The 25,673-nt window shown below is 44.3% G+C and overlaps 1 protein-coding gene across 1 annotated transcript in view; it reads left to right on the top strand.

The window, feature by feature from the left end:
• Nucleotides 1-25,673, top strand: part of LOC120943836 (potassium voltage-gated channel subfamily H member 8-like) — a 660,728-nt gene that overhangs the window by 532,952 nt on the left and 102,103 nt on the right. Inside the window, exons 6-7 of the mRNA XM_040357401.1 lie at nucleotides 2,415-2,572; nucleotides 2,930-3,122. Of these exons, the coding sequence (XP_040213335.1) occupies nucleotides 2,415-2,572; nucleotides 2,930-3,122 (351 nt within the window). The remainder of the gene's footprint in view (nucleotides 1-2,414; nucleotides 2,573-2,929; nucleotides 3,123-25,673) is intronic.

The raw sequence follows: 25,673 nt of genomic DNA, 5'->3' as shown, positions 1-25,673 counted from the left end.
TCCCTATGCTATCCAAAAAACTTAACAATTATTTTTATACCTAAAAAATGTACCTGTTCCAACTTGCATACAAATTCAACTTAATGGCTAAGTTCACCTTTGTTCATTTTGATATATATATATATATATATATATATATATATATATATAGATATATTGTGACAGGAAGTCAGGTAAATCTGTGGGTGTTGTCACTGATGGGACATACATTTCTGCCTTGTTTAGACGATACACAGATTGTTATCAAGCGTCGGCTACAAACGTAGCCAGAGGAAGGCTAAAGGCCGTTAAAAAACTTCAGCTGTTCAGAATGAAGCAATCAAGGCCTTTATAAGTAGCCAGAGGGTTACCACTTGGTTGCTGCATCACTCCCAAGGCAGTGTGAGTAGGAGAGCAGTGCCAGAAAGTCTCTTGATGAGGTGAGGAGACCATTGACTTTTTTCCTGTGTTATAAATATCAAAAGACTACTGTTTGTGCTGTATGACCAGCATTGTCTGCCTAGCGCTAGGCTGAGCCAGACTTCTTAGGTTCCTGTGTGGAAGGTAGACGCCCAGAGTGGCTAGGATTTATTTTATATTTTATTTTGTTTATGCTGTTTGGATGCTTGCAACTGTTTTCCAGCAAGATGGAAAATAAACCAAAAACTTTGTTTTCAACCGTCTTCGACTGCCAGTCTGTATAAATTCAGTGTGTGGTGAACCCATCCAAGGGGTCAAACACCCCGCTACCGAGCTAACCCCTCACTATATATATATATATATATATATATATATATATATATATATATATATATATATATAAATTTCATCTCCCCTATGTACAAATATAGCATAGTGTTTCTTTTGCACAGCTTTCCATGTATTCTACACACTCTTACGTTACTGTCTCCATGGCTATTTAAAGACACTTCTCCATTACTTCTTGGACAAACTTTAGGTCATGACACAGGAAGTAGATGACCAGCTGAGGGTAGATGATTCAGGGTGTGTGCTAATGAGAGCAGCTGGGCAACTCCTTCCTGTGTCATGACCTATAGTCTATCCAGGAAGTAAGGCGGAAGTAATAGAGCAGTGTTTTTAAACAGCCATAAAGACAGTGAGGTAAGTGTGTTTAGAATTAATGGAAAGCTGTTTTATTTTTGCAAAATAAGTACATTAATTCTGTATTGGTACATAGGGGAGCTGGGATTTAGAAAAAAAGTGAACAAAGGTTAGCACCAAAATGCCTAACCCATAAACAACCCATCCTGTATTAATACCTCAGACTGGAGGGTGCCATGATCTTAATGCCTCAGACTGGAGGGTGCATGTTAAATAGTGAGGCCATGGCCTTAAATAGTGAGGCCATGATCTCAATGTGAGAAAATAGCCAGAGCTTTACTTGGATCCATAAGTGCAAAAGTACAAAACAGTCATCATTTCACTGACAGTTTAGGGACACATACAGTAAAGCCACCATGAAAAAGAGGCCATATGTGTCCTGTAAACACCTATGGAATGATTTTGTCATATCTGTTTTGTTTTTTTTACTTTTCAATTAATGACATCAGTAAAAAGTTAAGGTAATGTTCAACTTGGAGTGCTGTCCATTTTTCCTACAAGCACTAATAACCTGGCAGGAGTACTGATCCCTCACCACTCTATTTAGCACTAGCAATGAATAAAACCTGTCTCTAATCAACTTGGAAGAATTCATTTTAAGGGGACTTACTGTTTTTATTAAGATCACAAAATAGTACTAAGGCCGCGTACACACGATCGGTTAAACCGATGAGAACAGTCTGATGGACCGTTTTCATCGGTCCAAACCGATCGTGTGTGGGCGCCATCGGTTATTTAACCATCGGTTAAAAAAAGCCAACTTGTTTTAAATTTAACCGATGGATTCCTAACCGATAGAAAAAAAACGATCATTAGTAGGCACGACCATCGGTTAAAAATCCACGCATGCTCAGACTAAATTAGGGGACGGGAGCGCTCGTTCTGGTAAAACTTTGTTATGGAGATAGCACATTCATCACGCTGTAACAGACAGAAAAGCGCAAAACGTCTTTTACTAACACAAAATCAGCTAAAGCAGCCCCAAGGGTGACGCCATTGGATTTGAACATCCCCTTAATAGTGCCGTCGTACGTGGTTTACGTGTCCGCGTTCTGACACGATCAGTTTTTTAACTGATGGTGTGTAGGCGCGACTGACCATCAGTCAGCTTCATCGGTTAACCGATGGAAAAATCCATAAGACCATTCTCATCGGATGGACCGATCGTGTGTACGCGGCCCAAGAGTACAAAACTATTGGTAAAAATATCACGATTGCTATTTCCTGAAGATAAAAAGCCTTGATAAATCCTACTGTGGAATTAGGGTTTGTTATAATCTCTCTTAATCCTTCTTATTTGTTTTGTTCCCTAGATATTTTGTTGAATTTCCGTACAACATATGTCAGCAAATCTGGTCAAGTGGTATATGACCCTCGCTCTATTTGTGTGCACTATGCAACCACATGGTTTTTTGTGGACCTCATTGCTGCCCTACCTTTTGACCTGCTCTATGCATTTAGTGTCAATGTGGTAAGTAGCTTCATTATCCTCAGTGAGAACATTTATGTGGTATTTTTCCTTAGTAGAAAGATATATATTTTATGCATGAGTACCATAAAATGTCAAAGGACATTAGCTAGCTTTAATCGAGTGAGCTTAGTAAGCAGTAAAGTTTGCACTGAAATACTTACAAAAAAAGCACAGTTCAAGGAATTAAGTAAAACAAAAATGTAATTGTCACAGCCAATGTGGAATACAAAACGACAATCAAAGTTGACACACATGATTTTACTGTAGTTTACCAGTTCTTCTGCCTCTTCTTCTAACATTTTCATTTGCATCTGTAAATTCACTAGTACTTAAATCATATTATTTATTTTCTTTTAGTATTTCGGTGTTCATCTGCTGAAGACAGTTCGTCTATTAAGACTCCTTCGCTTGCTCCAGAAACTGGATCGGTACTCTCAGTACAGTGCAGTGGTGCTCACTCTTCTCATGTCCATGTTTGCTTTACTTGCCCATTGGATGGCATGTGTTTGGTACTTCATTGGGCAGAAAGAGATTGATGTCAATGAGATTGGTGAGTGGAAAATAACATTCCAAACACAAAAGAATCAATACTTTTCTATCACAAAACATTAGATTAAAGGCGTGAGACTATTTTACCTGCTCTTTTCCTCTTTTCCATTTGCTCTGTGCCCCAGAAACCTATGGGATCTTTAGCCTTACAATTACCTTTATTTTTATTTGCTCCCATTATGCCCTGCTGGAATGGATTACTCTAAACTCTAAAAAGATCTTATTTGTGTTCTATATCTTCAATTTCATTACCTGCTCTTACAATGTAATGTGCTCACATTATTCAGTTTGGGCAATTTGGTCTAAAGTTGGTGTGATGTTGGGTAGGCTTGCTAAAAGGGAAATGTTCAAATTTCTCTAGGTGCTCAGCTTCTCTATTGAAGCTGCTCTGATTTGCAGTATGAATGATAGTTCACTAGAAACAGGTTAGAGGCAAAAAATGCAGAGCCTCAGCTTCAAAATATACACTCTTGAAGAGTAACAATGTTATCGAATAACCTGTAACACAAACACCTTTATATATAAAATAATTGTGATTGCTCATTTACAGTGGAGTTGTAGACTCTATAGTTAGTTAGTAGAGATGTGCTCGGGCATGTTTGGATCGAACCCGCCAGGAAGCCGGCACTGCACACTGCTTATCATAGGCAGCATGTGTATGTGTGGCTGCCAGTCAGGAAATGCCTCACTGACTATGATTGGTGGTGTGCAGCGATGGCTTTCTGACGGGTTTGATCTGACCAGGCCAGAGCCCATCACTATTAGTAGGGTTTTTTAGAGAGAGGAGTAATGCAAATGAAAGTAGAAGAAGCAAAGAGAAGAACAACAAGAGGGGTAAGGAGTAATAAGAAGAGTCTGGATAAGAGAGAGGGGGCAACTGATGGGTCCTGGTTGCTTAGGGCCCAATTAGTATGGAGTGTCTGCCCAGATATATCAAAGGCTCAGCAATGTATGGTCAAAGTAATTGGGGCGATAGTGTTCAATCCAGGGGTCCAAAGATGCTTGCATTTGCATCATTAGAATTGTGGACATGTTTTATTTAGTAGGAACCATGTTATGTTGTATTTCACCTAGGTAATCATGGCAGTAGGAGACCATCACACTTTGGCTAGGACCTGTTTGGCTGCAGTGAAAGTACATTTTAATAGGTGAAGGTGAAGGAGATTCCAGCATAGTGTAGGTTTCAGGTTCAGTAAGGCCGCTTTACAATTTTCAGGGATGCCCGTGCCCAAGTGAGTGTAGACCAGTTGTCGAGTTTCTTACTATTTCGGGGCACAGAAAGCTAATTCTAAGCATAATAATATTTGAAGATGTCATGTCATATTCCTCTGTCAAATGCCAAAGAAAATTTAAAAGTGAAGTCAGAAAATCTGATACTTACACTTAATATCAAGGATCAAATGTATGTAGTATTAATTGTCAGAAACCATGAATCAGACTGAGACAGAAGTACAGTTAAATCACATTTGTTTATTAATAATAATAATAATAATAATAATAATAATAATAATAATAATAATAATAATAATAATAAAAAGGTAAACGGAGTAAGAGTAGTCAAACAAGCCAGAGTTCAGTAACCGGATCGGGTAGTCGGCCAAGCTAATGTCAGAGAGCCAGAAATAAATGTAGTAGTCCAACAAGCAGGATCAGGAGCCAGAAGGAATTCCAGCCAAGCAGGTCCACAACAAGAACGCAGGAGAAAGTCTCTGTGATGTTGACAAAGGCAAAGGTGAAGTGAGCTGGAAGGCTTTAAGCAGGCAGGACTGACGCGCAGATCATCAACAGGTGAGTCACTGTGGAGAGAAAGGAGATGGCAATTAGCCGACAGCTTACCTGCCAGCTCAGAGAAGGAAGGGCTGCGCTCAGCCCTAACAATTAATTAGGTATGGGGTTCGGGTTCCCTGATACCATGTGTCCCTGAATCCCTGAAATCTGAAAGTTTGAATGACAAACAGTTGGCTGAAAATTTATCAGGTTTTCTGCCAGAAATGAAGAGCAACCTATAATGCAATGCATAGCCTTTTTTCAGGTCATAAGCCAAAAATTTGAAGGAATGGATAACGAAGCCTCCTTTTTATAAAATAATTGGCATACATCAGCCATATTGTCAGTGTATATTGGAACTGTTAGGAAGAGCAGACAATTCTGTTCTAGGTAGAGATATTGTCTTTTTTATCTGTCTACCTGTCTATCTATCTAGCTATTGCTCTTTGTTGCTCCCGCTCTCCAACTATCTCTATCTGTAGATCGAGAGATTGACAGATATTGACATTGGTGCATGCCCCTATGGCTTCCCATACTGTTTATTTGGCAATAGCAGGCTTAATAGCCCTACAAATGGGCAGAATTGAATAACAAGATTTGTTCTCCATAGATTTCAATAGTGTTTGCTACAAAGTTCGTGAGCCTTAAATCTAAAGCAAGATTTGCCAAACTTTTTGGAAACCGAACCTATGCAGCCAATTGGGATGTTCACCATAGAACAGTAGTATGGCATAGGTTATGCCATATCTCTAAAGTTAATGTCTTTGTGTAAGACCCAATTTTGTAGATAGTTGTTGTCCAGCCAGGTTTTGGGGAGCTAGGCTGTGTTCTTGGTAACAAAAACAAACATACCATTATTATCATAAACATATGATGATCATAGTTAATTACTGCATTCTTCTTTCACATTTATGCAAAATAACATCAGCTCACATATATAGACCATATACTGTATGCTTCTTTAAACACAGCCCACCCATCCTACTAGAACAGTTGGCATAACTTATTAGTCACGTGTCAAGAGATTTTATAATGCCTATAATTTGGTTGATATCAAGTAGGTGAATCACAATAGACAATCTGATTCTCTTTTAGACAGCATTGGTTATAACAGCATTCCCTGTAATTTACAGACCTTGAAAGGTTAACTCACTGCTTTATGTGCTTGCACTGGGGCATATGAAATCTGTCAAAGGAGAAATAATTACATAAAAGGAGAAGATACATGGAACAATTAATCATATTGTTTAGCCACACCAACACAGATAGAATATACCCATTTCTTTGAATCAATCATATTGTTCACGGGGCACCCAATTAATACATTTTAATGTTCAGTTGAAAACACATTTTGCAGCACTGTGATTATATATCTATGCATTATTTATTGAAAATGTGCTCAGCCGGTCTGTAGCACTGATCCATTACTTCTGAACAAAATTTCCTCAGAGATCCCTGCTGCCCAGTGTGAAGTCAATAACTATTTGAGTTTTATGGACCAGCTCTACATTAACTTGAAAGTAGAACAAAGTCACAAATTGTGAAGGTCTAAAAAAAAGGGCCCGAGATATATTTTAATGGCTGTGATAATCCTGCTTCGTAATAGCAAACAGCTATCAGTGTCGCTCACACAGCTGCACTGTGCTTGCAATTATGCCAAAATTATCTTCAAACAGCAGAAAAAGCAAAGCCTGTTATGTTTGAAGGTTTGCTAGGAGAACACATCGGAGGCCTGCAGAATACAAACATCTGAATTCCCATAGGTTTACTGATGATGGAGTTGGTCAATTTGGCTGGCAGTAGTGTTAGCAGCTGGTTATGATTAGGGATGGTCTCGATGTTTAAATCAAACGTAAGTTTGACTCAAACATCGGGTGTTCTTTTGGCCACAAAGAACCGAACATATGGGGCGTTCGCGCCAAATTCTAACGCAGCGGAGCACCCCATAATGCAGTGCAAGGTCGCAGTGCATTGACGGCTGCTGATTGGCCACAGAATGCACCTGACCTGCATGTTTTGACCAATCACAGCACGATCTGCTGGAAGAGCCATGATTGGCCAAAGGCAGGGTGCCTTTGGCCAATCATGGCTCATGGCTCAGGGGGCTAAGTCCACACATTATATAAGGCTGCTTACATAGTGGCCATATGTAGTGTGATAACGTAGAGAGTTTGAGAGAACTTGAGCTAGATTAGGGAGGTTAGTTAGTGGCATGCAGGCAGTTTAGTGTATGGCATAGGTCCGGCATAGATTTTAAGGGGAACGCCATGCCAAAATTTGTAAAAAAATTGGCGTGTGGTCTCCCCAAAATCTATACTAGACCCTTATTTGAGCAAGCAGCCTGGCAGGCCAGGAAAGGGGGTGGGGACGAGCGAGTGCCCTCCCCCTCCTGAACCATGCCAGGCCGCTTGCCCTGCCTCGATGGGAGGCCTCCCGACGACTGCTGTCTCTTGGCTGTGACAGCTGTTATATGGGCAAGGGTTGGGCCACTCGGTGACGTAACCAAGTGACCCCCTCCTCTGATGTAATGTGATGTCATGTCTATATAACAGCTGTCAAAGCGAAAAAAGACAGCAGTTGCCGGGAGGCGTCCAATGGAGGCAGAGTTTTTTGAGGGGGTTTCAATTTTCCGGGTCCATCGGGAGGCGTGATTGAAGATGGATGTACATCGCGGGACACTCAAAAAACTGTCTATTGTAGTTTTTACATTTTGACACCTTTTTTGGTGAATGGGTAGGGGCAGGGGTCGACAATATCCGGGTACCAGGTCGCAATTGCGACAAGAAATTGTGACCTGGCGCGGGGGGCGCAGGGGGCACACGGAGGCACAGGGTGGTGGCACGGAGCCACCTCCCCCGCCGCACGATCGCGGCGGGCCCGCGACGGCCGGTAATTGAGGCCGCGGCTTTGCGGCTTTGCGGCTTTGTGAAGTCCCAAGCTCTTCCTTCTGTGAGCCGGCGCCACCGTTGGCATTACAAGTTAAACAGCAATTCTAATGTGTCATTATTCACTATTTTCACTGCCATCTCCTTCCCTCTAATTAGAACCCCCAAACATGATATATATTTTTTATTCTAACACCCTAGAGAATAAAATGGAGATCCTTGTAATACTTTCTGTCACGCCATATTTGCACAGCGGTCTTACAAGCGCACTTTTTTGGGAAAAAATACACTTTTTTTTAATTAAAAAATAAGACAACAGTAAAGTTATCCCAATTTTTTTTATATTGTGAAAGATAATGTTACGCCGAGTATATTGATACCCAACATGTCACGCTTCAAAATTGCGTCCACTCGTGGAATGCCGACAAACTTTTACCCTTTAAAATCTCCATAGGCGACGTTTAAAAAAATCTACAGGTTGCATGTTTTGAGTTAAAGAGGAGGTCTAGAGCTAGAATTATTGCTCTCGCTCTAATGATCACGGCGATACCTCACGTGTGGTTTGAATACCGTTTACATATGCGGGCGCTACTCAAGTATGTGTTCGCTTCTGCGTGCGAGCTCGTCGGGACGGGGCACGTTTTCTGGCTCCTAACTTTTTTAGCTGGCTCCTAGATTCCAAGCAAATTTGTCAATCCCTCGGGGCTTCCAGATTCCGATAAGCCCCCCACCCACAGACCTCGACAGCCAATGGCCAGGGTTGTCGGGAACCAGGGGTTGTCCCCATCAACAAGGTGCTTTGGGATGACCCCAAAGCAAAGTATTTTCCAAACGATTCCCCACTCAAATCTGGGGGGGACCCCACTGTAATTTTTTCATTGATTTTTCATCTGTATTGCTGGGAGCTGTCAATACAATCACTGCTCCTGAAAAAACAGTTGTTTTAAAAACATCCCTAGTTACGATTTTAAAAAGTTTCTGGGTATAGCTCTCCAAAAAAGAACCATCAGGATGGTCAGAAATGTGGGATGTTCCTTTTTTTACACTACGGTTGGTGAAGGGATCAGTATGCAATAAGGATGTTTTACTGTTTAAGAGCTATGGAATGAGATTGAGTCTACTGCTAGAAAGCAATATTAAAGCTGCATTAAAGGGGCTAGCAGGCAAGTCAGGACACTCTCTACTTTGCAGATAGAGAAAGGAGCTGTGTGTTAGTGGGCGTCCTGACACTCCTGCTCGTCCCCTCCCCCCTCAAGAGGCTTTCTCCACACCGGGAAGAAAGCCTTGCATTACGGTGGTGAGTTACAGACAGAAGAACAGGAAGTGAGCATTTCTCAGAAGAAATAAGGACATTTAAAAGCAAAATTGAAGGATGAGGAGGACTGTTTTCCTTTACAACCCCTTTAAAGCAGAAATTAACTGGCACTAAAAATAAAAAAAAATGTGGGCCCCAGGAGCTTTTTGACATAATATTATGGCACACTAATCTAGTGATCCCCTCCAGCAGTGTGATGTTTGCACTGCCCTCTACCACTGCCACTTTCATCTTTACCCAGTCTTCCTCTGAGTTTGGAGTCTTTGGCCATTTGAATATGGGGGGATCAGCATGATGTAACTCCTGCATATGCACACATATAGGGGCAGATCCACAGAGCGAGTACGCCAGCGTATCTACTCATTTAAATGACACACGCCCCCTAATCGCCGATTTGAATTACACGCCGTTACGCCGCCAGAGATAGACTACGCCGCCGTAACTTACGGCGCAAAATCTTTCTGGATTCGATTTAAAGCCAGGTAAGGTACGGTGGCGTAGCGTATCTCTGATACGCTGCGCGGGTGCAGATCTCTGTGGATCTGCCCCATAAACACTAACAGACAGGGAGAATCATTTATGTCAGAAGAGACCTACATGTTACATTTTTTTTTTAAAACAGGGCTACTTTTGCTTTAAAGAGAATATGTATTTTTAACATATTTTCCTTATTATGGTCCGAACTACATAATAATCTTTAATATATTACTTTCCTGAATGTATTTAGCTGCTAAAAATAAAGGACATCCTTTTTAATAATGGACATTTGATAAACATGAGAATTTAAGCTTGAACATGTGTTTTTTTAATTATTTTTTCAATGAGGTTCAAACTAGAGAGAGGTCAATATAAACTGTGTAACAATTATTTTATTGCTATTAGAACAAAAATAAACATTTTAGTTAATAAAAAATAAAAAAAATAAACAGTATTGTAAGGCAGATGAGAATGATGATTCAGTAGGCATAGGTGAAGAACATTAAAGGGATAGAAAGACAATAATCAAAATGTAGGAAAGAAAATTGAATTACTTAAAAGAATTTAGGGCCAAATTCTCAAAAGAGATACGCAGACTTAACTGCTGTTCAGCCTGCGTATCTCTGTGCCTAACTTTGGAAACGATTCTCAAAAGGCTTTTTCCAAAGTTAGGCAGAAAATCCGGCATGTGTAAGACACTTACACGGTCAGATTTTAGGATGCAGTACCGCATCCGCCACTGGGGGCATTTCTCATTGAAATCCAGCTTTGCGTATGCAAATGAGGACTTAAGTAGATTTTCAAAGCATTTCAGCACTTTGATTTCTGCCTAAGTTCCGAATTTGCCGGCGCAAAATTAGGGCTGGGTTTACAATGTGGAAAGTTAGCCAAACCTTGTAAAGGCCCATTTCAGCGACGGCATTTGGTATGCATTCCTGAGGGAGAACTCCACGGCAATTTTTAAATTCAAAACCGGCATGGGTTCCCCCCCAGGAGCATACCAGGCCCTTAGGTCTGGTATGGGTTGTAAGGAGACCCCCCCACGCCGAAAAATTGACGTAGGGGGTCCCCCTACAATCCATACCAGACCCGTATCCAAAGCACGCTACCCGGCCGGCCAGGAATGGGAGTGGGGACGAGCGAGCGCCCCCCCCCCCTCCTGAGCCGTGCCAGGCCGCATGCCCTCAACATGGGGGGGTTGGGTGCTCTGGGGCAGGGGGGCGCACTGCGGGCCCCCCCACCCCAGAGCACCCTGTCCCCATGTTGATGAGGACAGGACCTCTTCCCGACAACCCTTGCCATTGGTTGTCGGGGTCTGCGGGCGGAGGCTTATCGGAATCTGGGAGTCCCCTCAAATAAGGGGGCCCCCAGATACCGGCCCCCCACCCTAAGTGAATGGATATGGGGTACATCGTACCCCTATCCATTCACCTGGAGGCAAAAAGTAAAATGTAGTAAACACACAACACAAGGCTTTTTAAAATATTTTATTATTCTGCTCCGGATGCCCCCCCTGTCTTCGTTATTAGCGCAATTACCAGGGGGGGCTTCTTCTTCCGCTCTCCGGGGGTCTTCTCCGCTCTCCGGGGGTCTTCTCCGCTCTCCGGGGGTCTTCCGCTCTCCGGGGGGGGCTTCTCCGGACTCCGGGGGGCTTCTTCCATCTTCTCCCCTCTTCCGCTCTTGACTCGGCGAACCCCGGTTCTTCTGCAGCTCTCCGGTGCCTTCTTCTTCAGCGCTGGCTGCCTGCTATGTTTGTGTGTTAGCTCGATTTCAAACAGGCAGCCGGCGCGGTCTTCTGTGGCGTCAGGGTCTTCTGGTCTTCTGTTCTTCCGATGTTGCCTCGTCGCCGGTTGTCGCTGTAATGATGGAAGCGCGCCTTGCATCCCATTTATATAGGCATCGCCGTCCCATCATGCTCCGGTAGGTACCCACGTGGTGGGTGCACGTGGGTAGGCACCCACCACGTGGGTACCTACCGGAGCATGATGGGATGGTGATGCCTATATAAATGGGATGCAAGGCGCGCTTCCATCATTACAGCGACAACCGGCGACGAGGCAACATCGGAAGAACAGAAGACCAGAAGACCCTGACGCCACAGAAGACCGCGCCGGCTGCCTGTTTGAAATCGAGCTAACACACAAACATAGCAGGCAGCCAGCGCTGAAGAAGAAGGCACCGGAGAGCTGCAGAAGAACCGGGGTTCGCCGAGTCAAGAGCGGAAGAGGGGAGAAGATGGAAGAAGCCCCCCGGAGTCCGGAGAAGCCCCCCCCGGAGAGCGGAAGACCCCCGGAGAGCGGAGAAGACCCCCGGAGAGCGGAAGAAGAAGCCCCCCCTGGTAATTGAGCTAATAACGAAGACAGGGGGGGCATCCGGAGCAGAATAATAAAATATTTTAAAAAGCCTTGTGTTGTGTGTTTACTACATTTTACTTTTTGCCTCCAGGTGAATGGATAGGGGTACGATGTACCCCATATCCATTCACTTAGGGTGGGGGGCCGGTATCTGGGGGCCCCCTTATTTGAGGGGACTCCCAGATTCCGATAAGCCTCCGCCTGCAGACCCCGACAACCAATGGCAAGGGTTGTCGGGAAGAGGTCCTGTCCTCATCAACATGGGGACAGGGTGCTCTGGGGTGGGGGGGCCCGCAGTGCGCCCCCCTGCCCCAGAGCACCCAACCCCCCCATGTTGAGGGCATGCGGCCTGGCACGGCTCAGGAGGGGGGGGGACGCTCGCTCGTCCCCACTCCCATTCCTGGCCGGCCGGGTAGCGTGCTTTGGATACGGGTCTGGTATGGATTGTAGGGGGACCCCCTACGTCAATTTTTCGGCGTGTGGGGGGTCTCCTTACAACCCATACCAGACCTAAGGGCCTGGTATGCTCCTGGGGGGGGAACCCATGCCGGTTTTTTATTTGAAAATTGGCATGGAGTTCACCCTCTCAGGAATGCATGCTGAGCGACGCTGTCATTTTTTTTTATAATTATTTGTTTTCCCGGCGCGTCTTTTTTTTTCACCCGTCGCAACTTTAGTGTCCCGTCGAAATTCTCAAAGCCGACCGGCGTTAATTACGTTCGCGCGCTGCACGTCGGGAAAATTACGTCACACGCATGCGCAGTACGGCCGGCGCGGGAGCGCGCCTCATTTAAATTTTAAACGCCCCCAGGAGAGGAGGACCGCCTTACGACGGCGGCACTTAAGTTACACTGCGTGTAATTTCTACCTAAGTGCTTTGACGATCAGGTACTTAGGTAGAAATTTTAAGTCAGTGTAACTTAACTGCTGAAATTTAAGTTACGCAGAGTTTTTGAGAATTTGGCCCTTAGTCTGTTAATGCAAATAAAACAGATCAACAGCTCTAATGAAACATACCAGGGCTACTTAGTAAGCCGTTTGATCTGAATTTTTTAGCTTTGTGTACTCTAGTAAGGCCACACTTAAAGAGAATCAGTCAGCAATGGGCATTTATAAGAATCTCATCTAGATAATGTGATGTACCGGTAATTGAGCTAAGCTGGCATTTTTTGGAAATTTTTAAATTTTTGGTTTTAATTTCTATTAAACCTCTCTGGCTGTGGAATGGTAATACAGGCACTGTTCTGGGAAAGGGGTTTAGGAAACCATTCTCTGCCCACTTGCATAGCATCCACTACATGGCCCTTGAATGTAATGTTGCAGTGTACTTACACATAATGCACACCAATCAAATACAAAGCTTTGGAAATTCCAGGTAATTAATACATGCACATTTACAGATCATATTTAAGTTTAGTGCAGCTTTACCTCTCAATGATAGCAGTGTGTGCTGTTATTTTAAAAGATGAAATATAGAAGACAGCCCAGGTGTATTAAAACAAGTCTATTTTAATAGGGAAAAAAAAATATTACACTAACAAGAATTCTTAAGAAGTAGTACAAGTAGAAAGCTAGGGAGAAGAGACCTCTGTGGTCAGTGGCAGGATTCCAAGAAATTCTGAACAACAGAAGAAAAGGGCTCGCCGGGAGATGGGATTCAGCAGCATGCTAGCACATCTCCAATGTTGGCATCTGCTTTTAGGTTTCTGGGGTTGCTAGGCGATGTATTTCGGGGAGAGGGTGCTTCTGCTTTGTCAAGTCTGTATTCCACCAGGGATGGAGGAATTTTATAGGGCCACATGTGTCATGAACAGTCCTAATTTGTAGGCTGTGTAGAAAAAATGAAAAGAGGAAAGCAAAGGTAATATTAATTTAGGTTACAATTGAATATTTTAGATTTTGATATAACGATCCTTACAGTTTTAGAAGCTGCTTTTATTTATTCTTTAATTTATTTTTTAATTTTTCAACATTAATAACATATCTGATTAATCTACATGCATATATATACAAAAGGGGAAGCCTGGGACATGAGTAAAACCAATATGAATAAATTGGGCAGGATTGAAAAGTGGATAAGAAGATCACTATTGCTATAAAACCAAAATAATCATTATTGTTAAAAATGTTTCAAATATTGTGTAAGTATAAGTAAATTATAGTATGCTTATACAAGGAAATTATTGTAATGGGTAGGGTTTCTATTATAGCCAAACAAAATATACTTGATCATTTGGGAGCCTGAAGATCAAGTCTTCTATTTATTTATTTTTTATTCACTTTGTACTGTTTTTTTTTTGTGTTTCTTTTTTTGTTGCAGCAGAAATTTCAAAGCATCGTCTGCAGTAAGAACCCTATGAAAGTTGACAGCTTTTGTCTATCAACTGTCGGGTCCCACGCCGGCACTCCTGGCTCCTCCCTTCTGCTGGGTGCACAGGTGCGAGTCCCAGACCTGCGGCTCTGTGTGTTCATTTACACACAGAGCTGTGGTTTTGTCCTGCCTCCACCATCTCCTAAATTGGCTCACTGGCTGTGATTGACAGCAGTGGGAGCCAATGGCTCCCACTGCTGCCAAAAGCCAATCCAGAGTGCGAGTCCCTGGAGAGGCAAGGTACTCGTGGAAATTTATGGATCGAGAGGGGGCTCAGGTAAGTATTGGGGGGGGGGCTGCTGCACACAGAAGGCTTTTTTAACTTAGAATAGAATGCATGGTAAAAAGGTAAAAAACCTTGTGCCTTTACAACCAGGTTGGCATGTTACCATCCATGGGGGCATTGCAGGAGCAGGAAGGGGGAGGGGGATGGTGGCTATAAAGCTTGTAACATTAAAAATAAAAATCCCACTATTCCAGTCACTAATTCCAACACAGTCAAATCAAAACAGTCAAAAAAGAATGTCTGTCGCTGCCTGTTGGTACCCATATGCAAGAGAAACATTGCCCAATCTGTTCAAAATCTGCAGGATCAATTGACAGTCTGCTCACATCCATGGTTACGTTTAGATTAAAGAGGAATATTTCATTAAGTATAAGCATTCAGTGACTCTTTTGCTGAGTTCTGTGTCGTCAAATTGAAATGGATCAACAGTAAAATGGTAAAAAAAAATTAAATACATGCTGCTTTTATCCTACAGCACATTCCGAATAACAAATTATTACTCCTTGCAGAACAAGCTACCCATAACATAAAACACCTGATATGACAAGTAAATAATTCATCTTGTATTAAGAATTTACAGTTCTTTAGCTAAGAGGTTATATTCTGGCCCAGAACCCATTGCTAGGAAAGAAATTAAGCAAGATCGACATCTCTTCACAAACTTGCCGCTCTTGGGACCTTATGAACAGGTTATAAGTAGCTAATTAAGTGCAGCGATTCACAGCATGTTGTTGGAAGAAAGCCCAGGAAGATTGTAAAGCTTGTGTACTATCGCAAAGCAGGTGTATTATAACTCCAAGGGAGCAGAAAAATGATTTTATTACTATTTAATGCAGGGAAAGATTTTCCATTTCTCTCTCCACTTTCAAGAATTAATGGCTAAATTGCAATCCTGATATTTAGATATTAAATGACAATAATTGATGTGGTAGAAGTGCATTTTAGAAATTCAAATATATCAGTCTGTTATTTTTTGCTTTACAAATTATAGAAAATACTAACATTTATTGGAGAGAGCCAGTCATATAAAGTTAAATATTTCATTAAAGCAACTTTGTCGCTATTTTTTAAAACAAAAAAAAAATATTCTACAATGAGGCCCCGTACACACGGCCGAGGAACTCGACGTGCCAAGCACGTCGAGTTCCTCGTCGAGTTCTGGGATGAAGCCGCCGAGGAGCTCGGCGGGCCGCCTTCTCCCATAGAACAACGAGAAAATAGAGAATATGTTCTCTATTTTCTCGTCGAGCTCCTCGGCGGCTCCATCGAGCCAAAACTGTACAGACGACAGAGTTTCTCGGCAGAATCCGGGTTTTGACCGAGTTTCTCGGTGAATTCTGCCGAGAAACTCTGTCGTGTGTACGGGGCCTCAGACGCAGCTCGGAACAATACACACATCTTGGATCTGTACTGCTGCCAAGAGATATTCAGCTTCAGACACACTTTTGGCTGTTTCAGATGCCTGGTCACCCATTGCATGCTATGGTTCCTTCCACTGACCCCTACATCACTACTGTATTTTGTGGACATGGGGTTGGTGGATGGAACCAGACATGTAACACTTTCTGAAGTTTCAGATGCTGAGATTATTTCCTTTTCAGTTTTAGTTTTGGTTAGCTTTGTAATCGTTATCTGATCCTCATACCCCCCTTATATTTTGGAAATTCCCTATATATTGTTTTGAGAAGAACATTACATGAGGGTTAATTATTAGAATGGACAAAGGTTGTTGGAGTAATAAAGATTGGTCTTGCATATTGTTGTTTGGTCAGTAAAACTTTTGTTCATTTCTTTTTTGAGAGAATTAGGCCCGGATTCACATACATCGGCGCATATTTATGCCGCCGTAGCGTATCTTCTTTATGCTACGCCGACGCAGCGCAGAGAGGCAAGCACCGAATTCACAAAGCACTTGCCACCAAATCTGCGCTGTGTTTCTTAGGCGTAAGTCGTCGTAAGTGGAAGTGGGCGTGAGCCATGCTAATGAGGCGTGACCCCATGCAAATGATGGGCCGAGCGCCAGACAGATACGAATCGCCTACTGCGCATGTGCCGTCCCGTGGACGCATCCCAGTGCGCATGCTCAGAATCACGTCGGAACTACTCCCTAAGATACGCCTGATCACTGCCTACGACGTGAACGTAACCTACGCCTAGTCATATTCACATACAACGTAAACGACAAAAGATACGACAGCTTGTGTTCCCTGGTCCATACCTTTGCATGGGTTGCGCCTCAAATACGGGGAATAACTTTACGCCAGACCTACGACTTACGCAAACCGCGTATATTATGCGCCGGGCGCAAGTACGTTCGTGAATCGACGTATCTCCCTCATTTCCATATTTGAATAGGAAATCAATGGGAGCGTCACATGCGTCCAGCGTAAATATGCGCCCACGATACGCCGGCGTAGGCAAGTTACGTCGGTCGGATGAAGCCTATTTTTAGGCGTATCTCAGTTTGTAGGCATGGCACATAGATACGACGGCGCATTTTTGCACTTGCGCGGCGTATCTCGAGATACGTCGGCGTATGTGCTTTGTGAATCCGGGCCTTAGTTTTCATTTATGTGGTCATATTTCATTAATATGAAATACCATAGTGTTTCCGGTTTTGTTCTGCTGCATGTAGCTAACTGAGTCTCTGGACTAAAATGTTGCATACAAAGTTTACCTGTTGTCTCTTTGGCTGACTTCTACAACAGGCCAACTGTCTTGTCCCACTTCCCTATTATTCGTTTGATTGGTTAGCTTTAAGCCTGCTCTATATGGCTCGAATTGCAATGTGTTGGTGGTCCTATTGGCACCACCCGGCATGACAAACTTCACTCCTGTGTTTTCTATGGCTTCATGTTTTGTATAATGTGCACCAACCCTGGCAAATCAACTCTCCTCAAATTATTTATTCTCTAGGGGAAGACAGAGGAAATTTATTGCAGATCAAAGGCAACTTTAGGTGTGTAGAGAGTGACTGCTTGTGTTGTCCTTGTATCCTTAGAGGGGATAGCTTCACCTTTACTGTTAGTGGCAAAAGGTACACTTTGGGAATTTTTTTGAATTGTAATATGAGAAATTAAATGTATTTGATTATGTGCAGTATTTGCCACATACAGTATGTGGGGAGGACAGCGAGGCTGATCGCCTCCATGACCACATGTAAAATATTCAGAAGAAACATGGTACGAATAAGACAAAACATTTTATTGATCAGCATATAGGTGGTCACTTAGCTATCCTTTTCCAAGTTATTGATAAGGTTGTTTGCCCAAAAAGAGATGGAGACACATTTAAGTTATTATGTAGACGTAAGGGTCTATTGGATCTTTTATTTGCAGACTTGGATCCCCATGGGTTGAATTTTGAGTGGGACCTCACTTATTTTTACTTGTTTATTTGTTAATGGGCTCTAATTTCGTGTAGTGGCTTTTAATTTATTGGTAGGATGTTCTCCTTTAAGGAGAACATCTGAATTATGTTGCCGACATTATTGAGAAGTTCTTTTGGAGATGCATTTAAGTTATTTAACCTGTTGGGGAATGTGCTACTTAAAACCTTTTTTTTTATTATTACTGTTTTCTTGGGATTCTGTGCCTGATTAGGTTTTTTATACAATACATAGTTTTTTTTTTACGAAAGGCAAATCCACTTTGCACTTCAAGTGCACTGCAAGTGCAGTCGCTGTAGATCTGAGGGGGACATGCAAGGAAAATAAAAAACAGCATTTTTGCTTGCATTTGTTTGGATGATAAAATCAGCAGAGCTTTTCCTAATTTCAGAGCTTTCCCTCAGATTTACAGCGATATACAGCAACTGCACTTACATGGTATGGTAGAGGGGCTAAACCTCCTTGCCAGAGATATTAACCTTCATTGACCACATGTCAGAAAGTCTAATGACGCGTACACACGGTCGTTTTTCGGCATGAGAAAAAATGACATTTTTTAAAACGTCATTTAAAATCATCGTGTGTGGGCTTCACATCGTTTTTCGACTTCTGAAAAACGACAAAAAAAAATTCGAACATGCTGCATTTTTTTATGTCGTTTTTTAAAATGTCGTTTTTCCGGTTGTAAAAAATGATCGTGTGTGGGCTAAAACGACGTTTTAAACCCGCGCATGCCCAGAAGCGAGTTATGAGATGGGAGCACTCGTTCTGGTAAAACTACCATTCATAATGGAGTAAGCACATCACGCTGTAACATACAAAAAAGTGCGAATGGTCTTTTACTAACAAGGAATCAGCTAAAAGCAACCCAAAGGCGAATAGAACTTCCCCTTCAGAGTGCAGTCGTACGTGTTGTACGTCACCGTGCTTTGTTCATCATTTTTTTAAAACGATGGTGTGTAGACAACATCGTTTTTAATGATGAAGTTGGAAAACCTTTGTTTTTTGGACATGCTGAAAATTTCGTTTTTTTTCATGCCGAAAAATGACTGTGTGTACACGGCATAAGTCTCTGGTCCCTTGGTCGCTAAGGAACCAACTGGCTAATGTCCTCCTCCTTCAGAGGTCATGTGAATAGGTACTTATGGTAAACCGTTAATAAAAGAAATACAGGGGCTAAAGTAAACCTGTGACTAGAATATGCACATAAAGGGCCAGATTCACATAGAATCGCGGCGGCGTAACTTATCCTAGATAAGTTACACCGCCGCAATTTTTCATCGCAAGTGCCTGATTCACCAAGCACTTGCGATTAAAACCTACGCCCGCGGCCTCCGGCGCAAGGCGGGCCAATTCAAATGGGCGTGTGCCATTTAAATTAGGCGCGCTCCCGCGCCGGACCTACTGCGCATGCTCCGTTTCCTAACTCCCGTCGTGCTTTGCGCGCCGTGACGTCATTTTTTTGAACCGCGACGCGCGTAGCGTACTTCCGTATTCCCGGACGGCTTACGCAAACGACGTTGATTTTTAAATTTTGACGCGGGAACGACGGCCATACTTTAGACAGCAATGACTAAAGTTAAGGCACCAAAAAAAAGTGTAACGTAGCGACGGGAAACTATACTAGCGGCGACGTAGCGAACGCGAAAAACCGTTGTGGATCGGCCGTAACTCCTAATTTGCATACCCGACGCTGGTTTACGACGCAAACTCCCCCCAGCGGCGGCCGCGGTACTGCATCCTAAGATCCGACAGTGTAAAACAATTACACCTGTCGGATCTTCTGGCTATCTATGCGTAACTGATTCTATGAATCAGTCGCATAGATAGAAACAGGGATATGACGGCGTATCAGGAGAAACGCCGTCGTATCTCATTTGTGAATCTGGCCCAAAGTATTTACATATTCTGAACAAGCTGTAAACGCACTTTAAACCTCCTTTACCACTGTAGCTATAGGCTTTGAGGAGAAATTGATCTTTAAATTTTACAACAGATGCACTGAAATAGTAGCTCTAATTGTCTTTCTATGGAAGCAGAATGTTGGCCAACATCCAGCCCTCTAATGTAAACACATAGCCGATACTATACTTCTAAGTTGTTAGAAACTGATGTGGTCTTTAAGAATTAAATCTTCACAAGTCACTAAGCGAGGTCAATGATGGTGTCAATGAAAGGTAACTATTGCAGTTTTTCTATTACTTTTTAATCCTAGCAAGTTAGAGTTTTTGTTAAAGCGGAGTTTAAACCAAAAGTGGAACTTCTGCTTTAAGCACTCCTCGCCACCTTATATGCTACATTTGGCATGTGATTTTTTGTTGGGGGGGGGGGACTGGGAGCTTCGTTAGGAGTGGGACTTCCTGTCCCACTTCCTACTTCCACCTAGGGGCCGCCTAGGCGACTCCTCCTCTGTACCTAGGCAGCCCGACCCTCTGGGCGATCTCCTGTGACACGTGACAAGGTCCCGGGAGATCGCCTGTTCACTCCGGGAGCACAGCACGACTCGTGCATGTGCAGTGCATGCCCGGCCTTGAAGCCGAAAGCTGTTACAGCCAGGTGCCCAGAGTGTGAATGGAGGTGCCGAGGAGAGGAGGGGGAGAGGAGCGACGCTCCGTGTGGCTGCATCGCTGGACCGGGGAACAGGTAAGTGTTTGTTTATTAAAAGTCAACAGCTCTACTTTTTGTAGCTGCTCACTTTTAATAAACATTAAAAGGCTGGAACTCCGCTTTAACATTTAAATAAAGGTTAACTTTGATGATGGGAGTAATTTTCCTCCTGAAAATCAGTGTTTGTCTTTGAGGGCTAGTTTAAATACCAGCTCAAAGTTGTTTCAGCAATTATGAGCTTGTAGTTTGACAAAAAGTCAGCATCATGAGCACAACATATGCTTTGGCAGTATTCATTTTAGGTCAGGTTAGTTTTGCTGTCTGTCTAACACTGGATAGATTTTCCCATCACTTCCTGTCTTAGAAACCTAACAGGGAATGATAAAAATTGAGGGGAACTCCAATCTTAGAAAGTGTTTAGAAAAACCTTGGTCTCCATTAAATGTTTTGCCTTTATTTCTTGCACTGATGATAACTTTAAAACTTTGAAATGCTATGCACTTTTTGTCTCAGTGACATTGGTTACCAAGACAAATAGATGGGTGAATCTCCCCAGTGGAGGCACAGACAGCAATAAAAGCTTGACAGGGGTACTAGTCTTTTATATACACTATATTACTAAAAGTATTGGGACGCCTGTCTTTACACGCACAAGAACTTTAATGGCATCCCAGTCTTAGTCCGTAGGTATCAATATGGAGTTGGCCACCCTTTGCAGCTATTAGAGCTTCAACTCTTGTGGGAAGGCTTTTCACAATGTTAAGGAGTGTGTCCAACAATGTTGAAACATTCTTCCAGAAGTGCATTTGTGAGGTCAGGCATTGATGTGGATGAGAAGGCCTGGCTCACAGTCTCTGCTCTAATTCATCCCAAAGACCTTCTATTGGGTTGAGGTCAGGACTCTGTGCCGACAAATCAAGTTCCTCCACCCCAAACTCACTCATCCATGTCTTTATGGACCTTGCTTTGTGCGCTGGTGCGCAGTCATGTTGGAATAGGAAGGGGCCATCCCCAAACTGTTCCCACAAAATTTGGAGCATGAAATTGTACAATTTCATGCTCCAAATTGTGCAATTTCATGCTCCAAACTTTGTGGGAAGAGTTTGGGGATGGCCCCTTCCTATTCCAACAAGACTGCCCACCAGCGCACAAAGCAAGGTCCATAAAGACATGGATAAGTGAGTTTGGAGTGGAGGAACTTGACTGGTCTGCACAGAGTCCTGACCTCAACCTGATAGAACACCTTTGGGATGAATTAGTGTGCAGACTGCGAAACAGGCCTTCTCATCAAACATTAGTTCCTAAACTCACAGATGTGCTTCTGAAAGAATGGTCAAACATCGCTATAGACACACTCCTAAACCTTGTGGACAGCCTTCCCAGAAGAGTTGAAGCTGTACTAGCTGCAAAGAATAGGCCAACTTAATATAATTGAACCCTACGGACTAAGACGGGGGTGCCATTAACCACTTCGCCACCAGCCGCCGTCTGGAAACGGCGGCAAGGTGGATGCTTAACTGGGGGTCGCCGTTCTGAAACGGCGCCCCGCAGAAGCAGCAATGCGCGCCGCCTCGGGCGCGCACACAGAAATTTCTGTGCGCGCCGGGTCTATGAGACCCGGCGCTACACAGATCTAGGTAAATGACCAGCAACAACGGTCATTTACCTTGTGATCGCGCCGTCCAATGACGGCGCGATCACAATGTAAACACAGGAGGTCAGGGAAAGTTTACCTCCTCTCCTCTCCTCACACAGTATCAGCGGGAGAGAAGAGGAGATAAACTGTGAGTGTTCCATTGCCCATAGTGTCACATAAGTGCCCAATCTGTGCCCTAAAGTGCCCTAAAGTGCCCAATCTGTGCCCTAAAGTGCCCAATCTGTGCCCTAAAGTGCCCAATCTGTGCCTAAATTGCCCAATCTGTGCCTAAAGTGCCCAATCTGTGCCCATCTGTGCCCAACAGTGCCACATCTGTGCCCAGTAGTGCCACATCTGTGCCGCATCAGTGTCACCAGAGCCGCACCAGTGTCACCAGAGCCGCACCAGTCACCAGAGTCCTATAATATTGCCACAACAGTGCCGTACCAGTGCCGCCTGTGCCCACCAGTGACGCCTGTGCCCACCAGTGCCGCCTGCGCCCGCCAGTGCCGTCTGCGCCCGCCAGTGCCGTCTGCGCCCACCAGTGCCGTCTGCGCCCACCAGTGCCGCCTGTGCCCACCAGTGCCGCCTGTGCCGCCTGTGCCGCCTGTGCCCACCAGTGCTGCCTGTGCCCACCAGTGCTGCCTGTGTCCACCAGTGCTGCTAATCGGTGCACACCAGAGCCACCTGTGCCCACCAGAGCCACCTGTGCCGCCTGTGCCCACCAGTGCCGCCTGTGCCCACCAGTGCCGCCTGTGCCCACCAGAGCCACACCCGTGCCACTACAGTGCACATAAGTGCCGCCTGTGCCCACCTGTGTCCACCAGTGCCACCACAGTACTCTGCAGTACAGCCTCACCAGCCACCAGTATGGCAAAAAAATTCTTTACCGGCGAGCAGGCCGTACATCTTCTACTTGCCATGAGCGATGAGAGCAGCGAGGAGTCTCTGTCCGATTCTGATTCGGCCTATGAACCCGTTATAGACAGTGGGTCCGATTCAGAGTCTGAAGAAGAACATGTGCCCAGGAAAAAAAGGGGTGCTGGCGTGGAGAAGCGGCCTACTCCCAGACGCGCAGGGCCGTCCACCTCAAGCGCTGTGCCTACAACCCCAAGCGATGTGCCGTCCACCCCAAGCGCTGTGCCGTCCACTCCAAGCGCTGTGCCGTCCACCCCAAGCGATGTGCCGTCCACCCCAAGAGCTGTGCCGTCCACCTCAAGAGCTGTGCCGTCCACCTCAAGAGCTGTGCCGTCCACCAGTAGGGTGTCATCTCAGCCCCAAAGGGATAGGGGCCATGCCAGCCTTCCCTATGGCCTTCAAAACCCCCTGTGGCTTCCCCCCAATTCCGGAGCAGCAAATATCCCCCCCTTCACTGCCCAGCCAGGTGTCCAGGTGAACACAGAAAACTTTTCTATGATAAATTTTTTTAATTTAGTTTTCACCGAAGATTTCCTTTCCTCCATTGTGGCCCAGTGCAATCTCTACGCACAACAGTACGTAAGAAGTAACCCTGGTTCCAGATATGCCCGCCCCTTTGAGTGGAGAGAACTAACCGTGGACGAATTTAAAATGTTCTTAGGCCTAACCTTTACTATGGCACTTTCAAAAAAAAAACAATTGTACTCCTACTGGTCCACCAAACCCATTCACCACATGCCACTCTTCTCCTCCCTTATGCCAAGATCCCGATATTTAATAATTATGCGGTTCCTCCACTTTAACGACAACGCCCAGTGCCCCCCCCGAAATGACCCTGCTTTTGACAAGCTATATAAAATTCGGCCACTTCTAAATTTTTTCGCTCAACAATTTCCCCAATTATATACCCCTGACCAGAACATATCTGTGGACGAGTCCCTTGTCAAATTCTCAGGCAGGCTGGGCATCAAGCAGTTCATCCCCAGCAAAAGGGCCCGATATGGGGTCAAAATGTACAAGCTTTGCGACAGAGCCACAGGGTACCTCTACTCATTCATGGTGTATGAAGGAAAGGACTCCCAACTGCATCCCCCTGAATGTCCAGAGTATATGGGAGTCAGCGGAAAAGTGGTCTGGGATCTGATGTATCCACTCTTTGGAAAGGGATACCACCTTTATGTGGATAATTTCTACACCAGCTTGCCCCTGTTTCGCTGTCTTTACCTTCAGAATACCCCAGCATGTGGCACAATAAGACCCAACAGGAAAGGCTTCCCGCAAAAACTGGTGGATCAAAAGCTCAGACGAGGGGAGTCTGCAGCATTGAGGAACCAGGAGATATTGGCTGTCAGGTGGAGGGACAAACGGAACGTCCACATGCTTTCATCAATCCACAATGACACCCACGTGGAAGTCCCCCAAAGAACCGGCCCAATCCAAAAACCAAAATGCATATATGACTATAATTTGTTCATGGGGGGAGTGGACTTCAACGACCAGATGTTAGAACCCTACCTGCCCACAAGAAAATCCCGCCACTGGTACAAGAAAGTGTCCATTTATTTTTTTAGTTTGGCCTTCTACAATTCCTATGTAATTTACAAAAAATCATCCGAGAACCCCGTATCATATCTGGACTATCAAGAAGAAGTCATCACCGCCCTTTTGTACCCTGAAAACCCACCGGAAAATATTCGCTCTGATTCTGTGAGCAGACTGCACGAGCGTCACTTTCCTGAGCAAACCCCCTCCCGTGAAACAGGCAACAGACATCAGAAGAGGTGCCGGGTGTGCTCCAGAAGAGGAATTCGAAAAGACACCACATATTACTGTCCCGATTGTCCTTCCCAACCAGGCCTCTGTATTGGAACATGTTTCCGCCGTTACCATACGTTTCTTCATTATTAGGGACGTATGGTAAACGCAATTCTAATTTCCTGTACTTTCCCCCCCCCACACCCCTTATGCCACTGCACTCATACCTCTGCCTTCTCCGGAACCGACCATGGCCTGTTATACAACCACTCTTTTGCCTAACCCTAAACATACTTCTGCCTTCTCCGGAACCGACCATGGCCTGTTATACGACCACTCTTTTGCCTAACCCTAAACATACCTCTGCCTTCTCTGGAACTGACCCTGGCTTGTTATACGACCACTCTTTTGCCTAACCCTAAACTGTACCTACCTCTGCCTGCTCTGGAACTGACCCTGGACTGTTTGACCACGTTTTTTGCCTGCCCCTTGGATTGATCTTTTACCCTGCTATACTAGTGGGAACACAGGGGTCTCACATATGTGAGGGGCTCCAGAATTGTTTTTCTGGATGAAAAAACTAATTTTTTAGTTTTCTCATTCCCGGATTAGGGTCTGGTTGCCCGGAGGCTTCAAAGAGATTTGGGTGGGAGAAGCCTCTACCCCTGTCCCCATTCCCCTACCCATGGCCCGCTACTTGGACCATGTTCCTACCAGGACAAATATTTTGCCACTGCTGGCACTGTACTGACTATGGACAATATTCCTGCCTGCTGCCTGGACAATTCCATTC

Source organism: Rana temporaria, chromosome 6 (genome assembly GCF_905171775.1).
Source record: "Rana temporaria chromosome 6, aRanTem1.1, whole genome shotgun sequence".
Lineage (NCBI taxonomy): Eukaryota > Metazoa > Chordata > Amphibia > Anura > Ranidae > Rana > Rana temporaria.
Note: the sequence above shows the minus strand (reverse complement) of the source record. Positions and strands in the feature narration are given on the sequence as shown.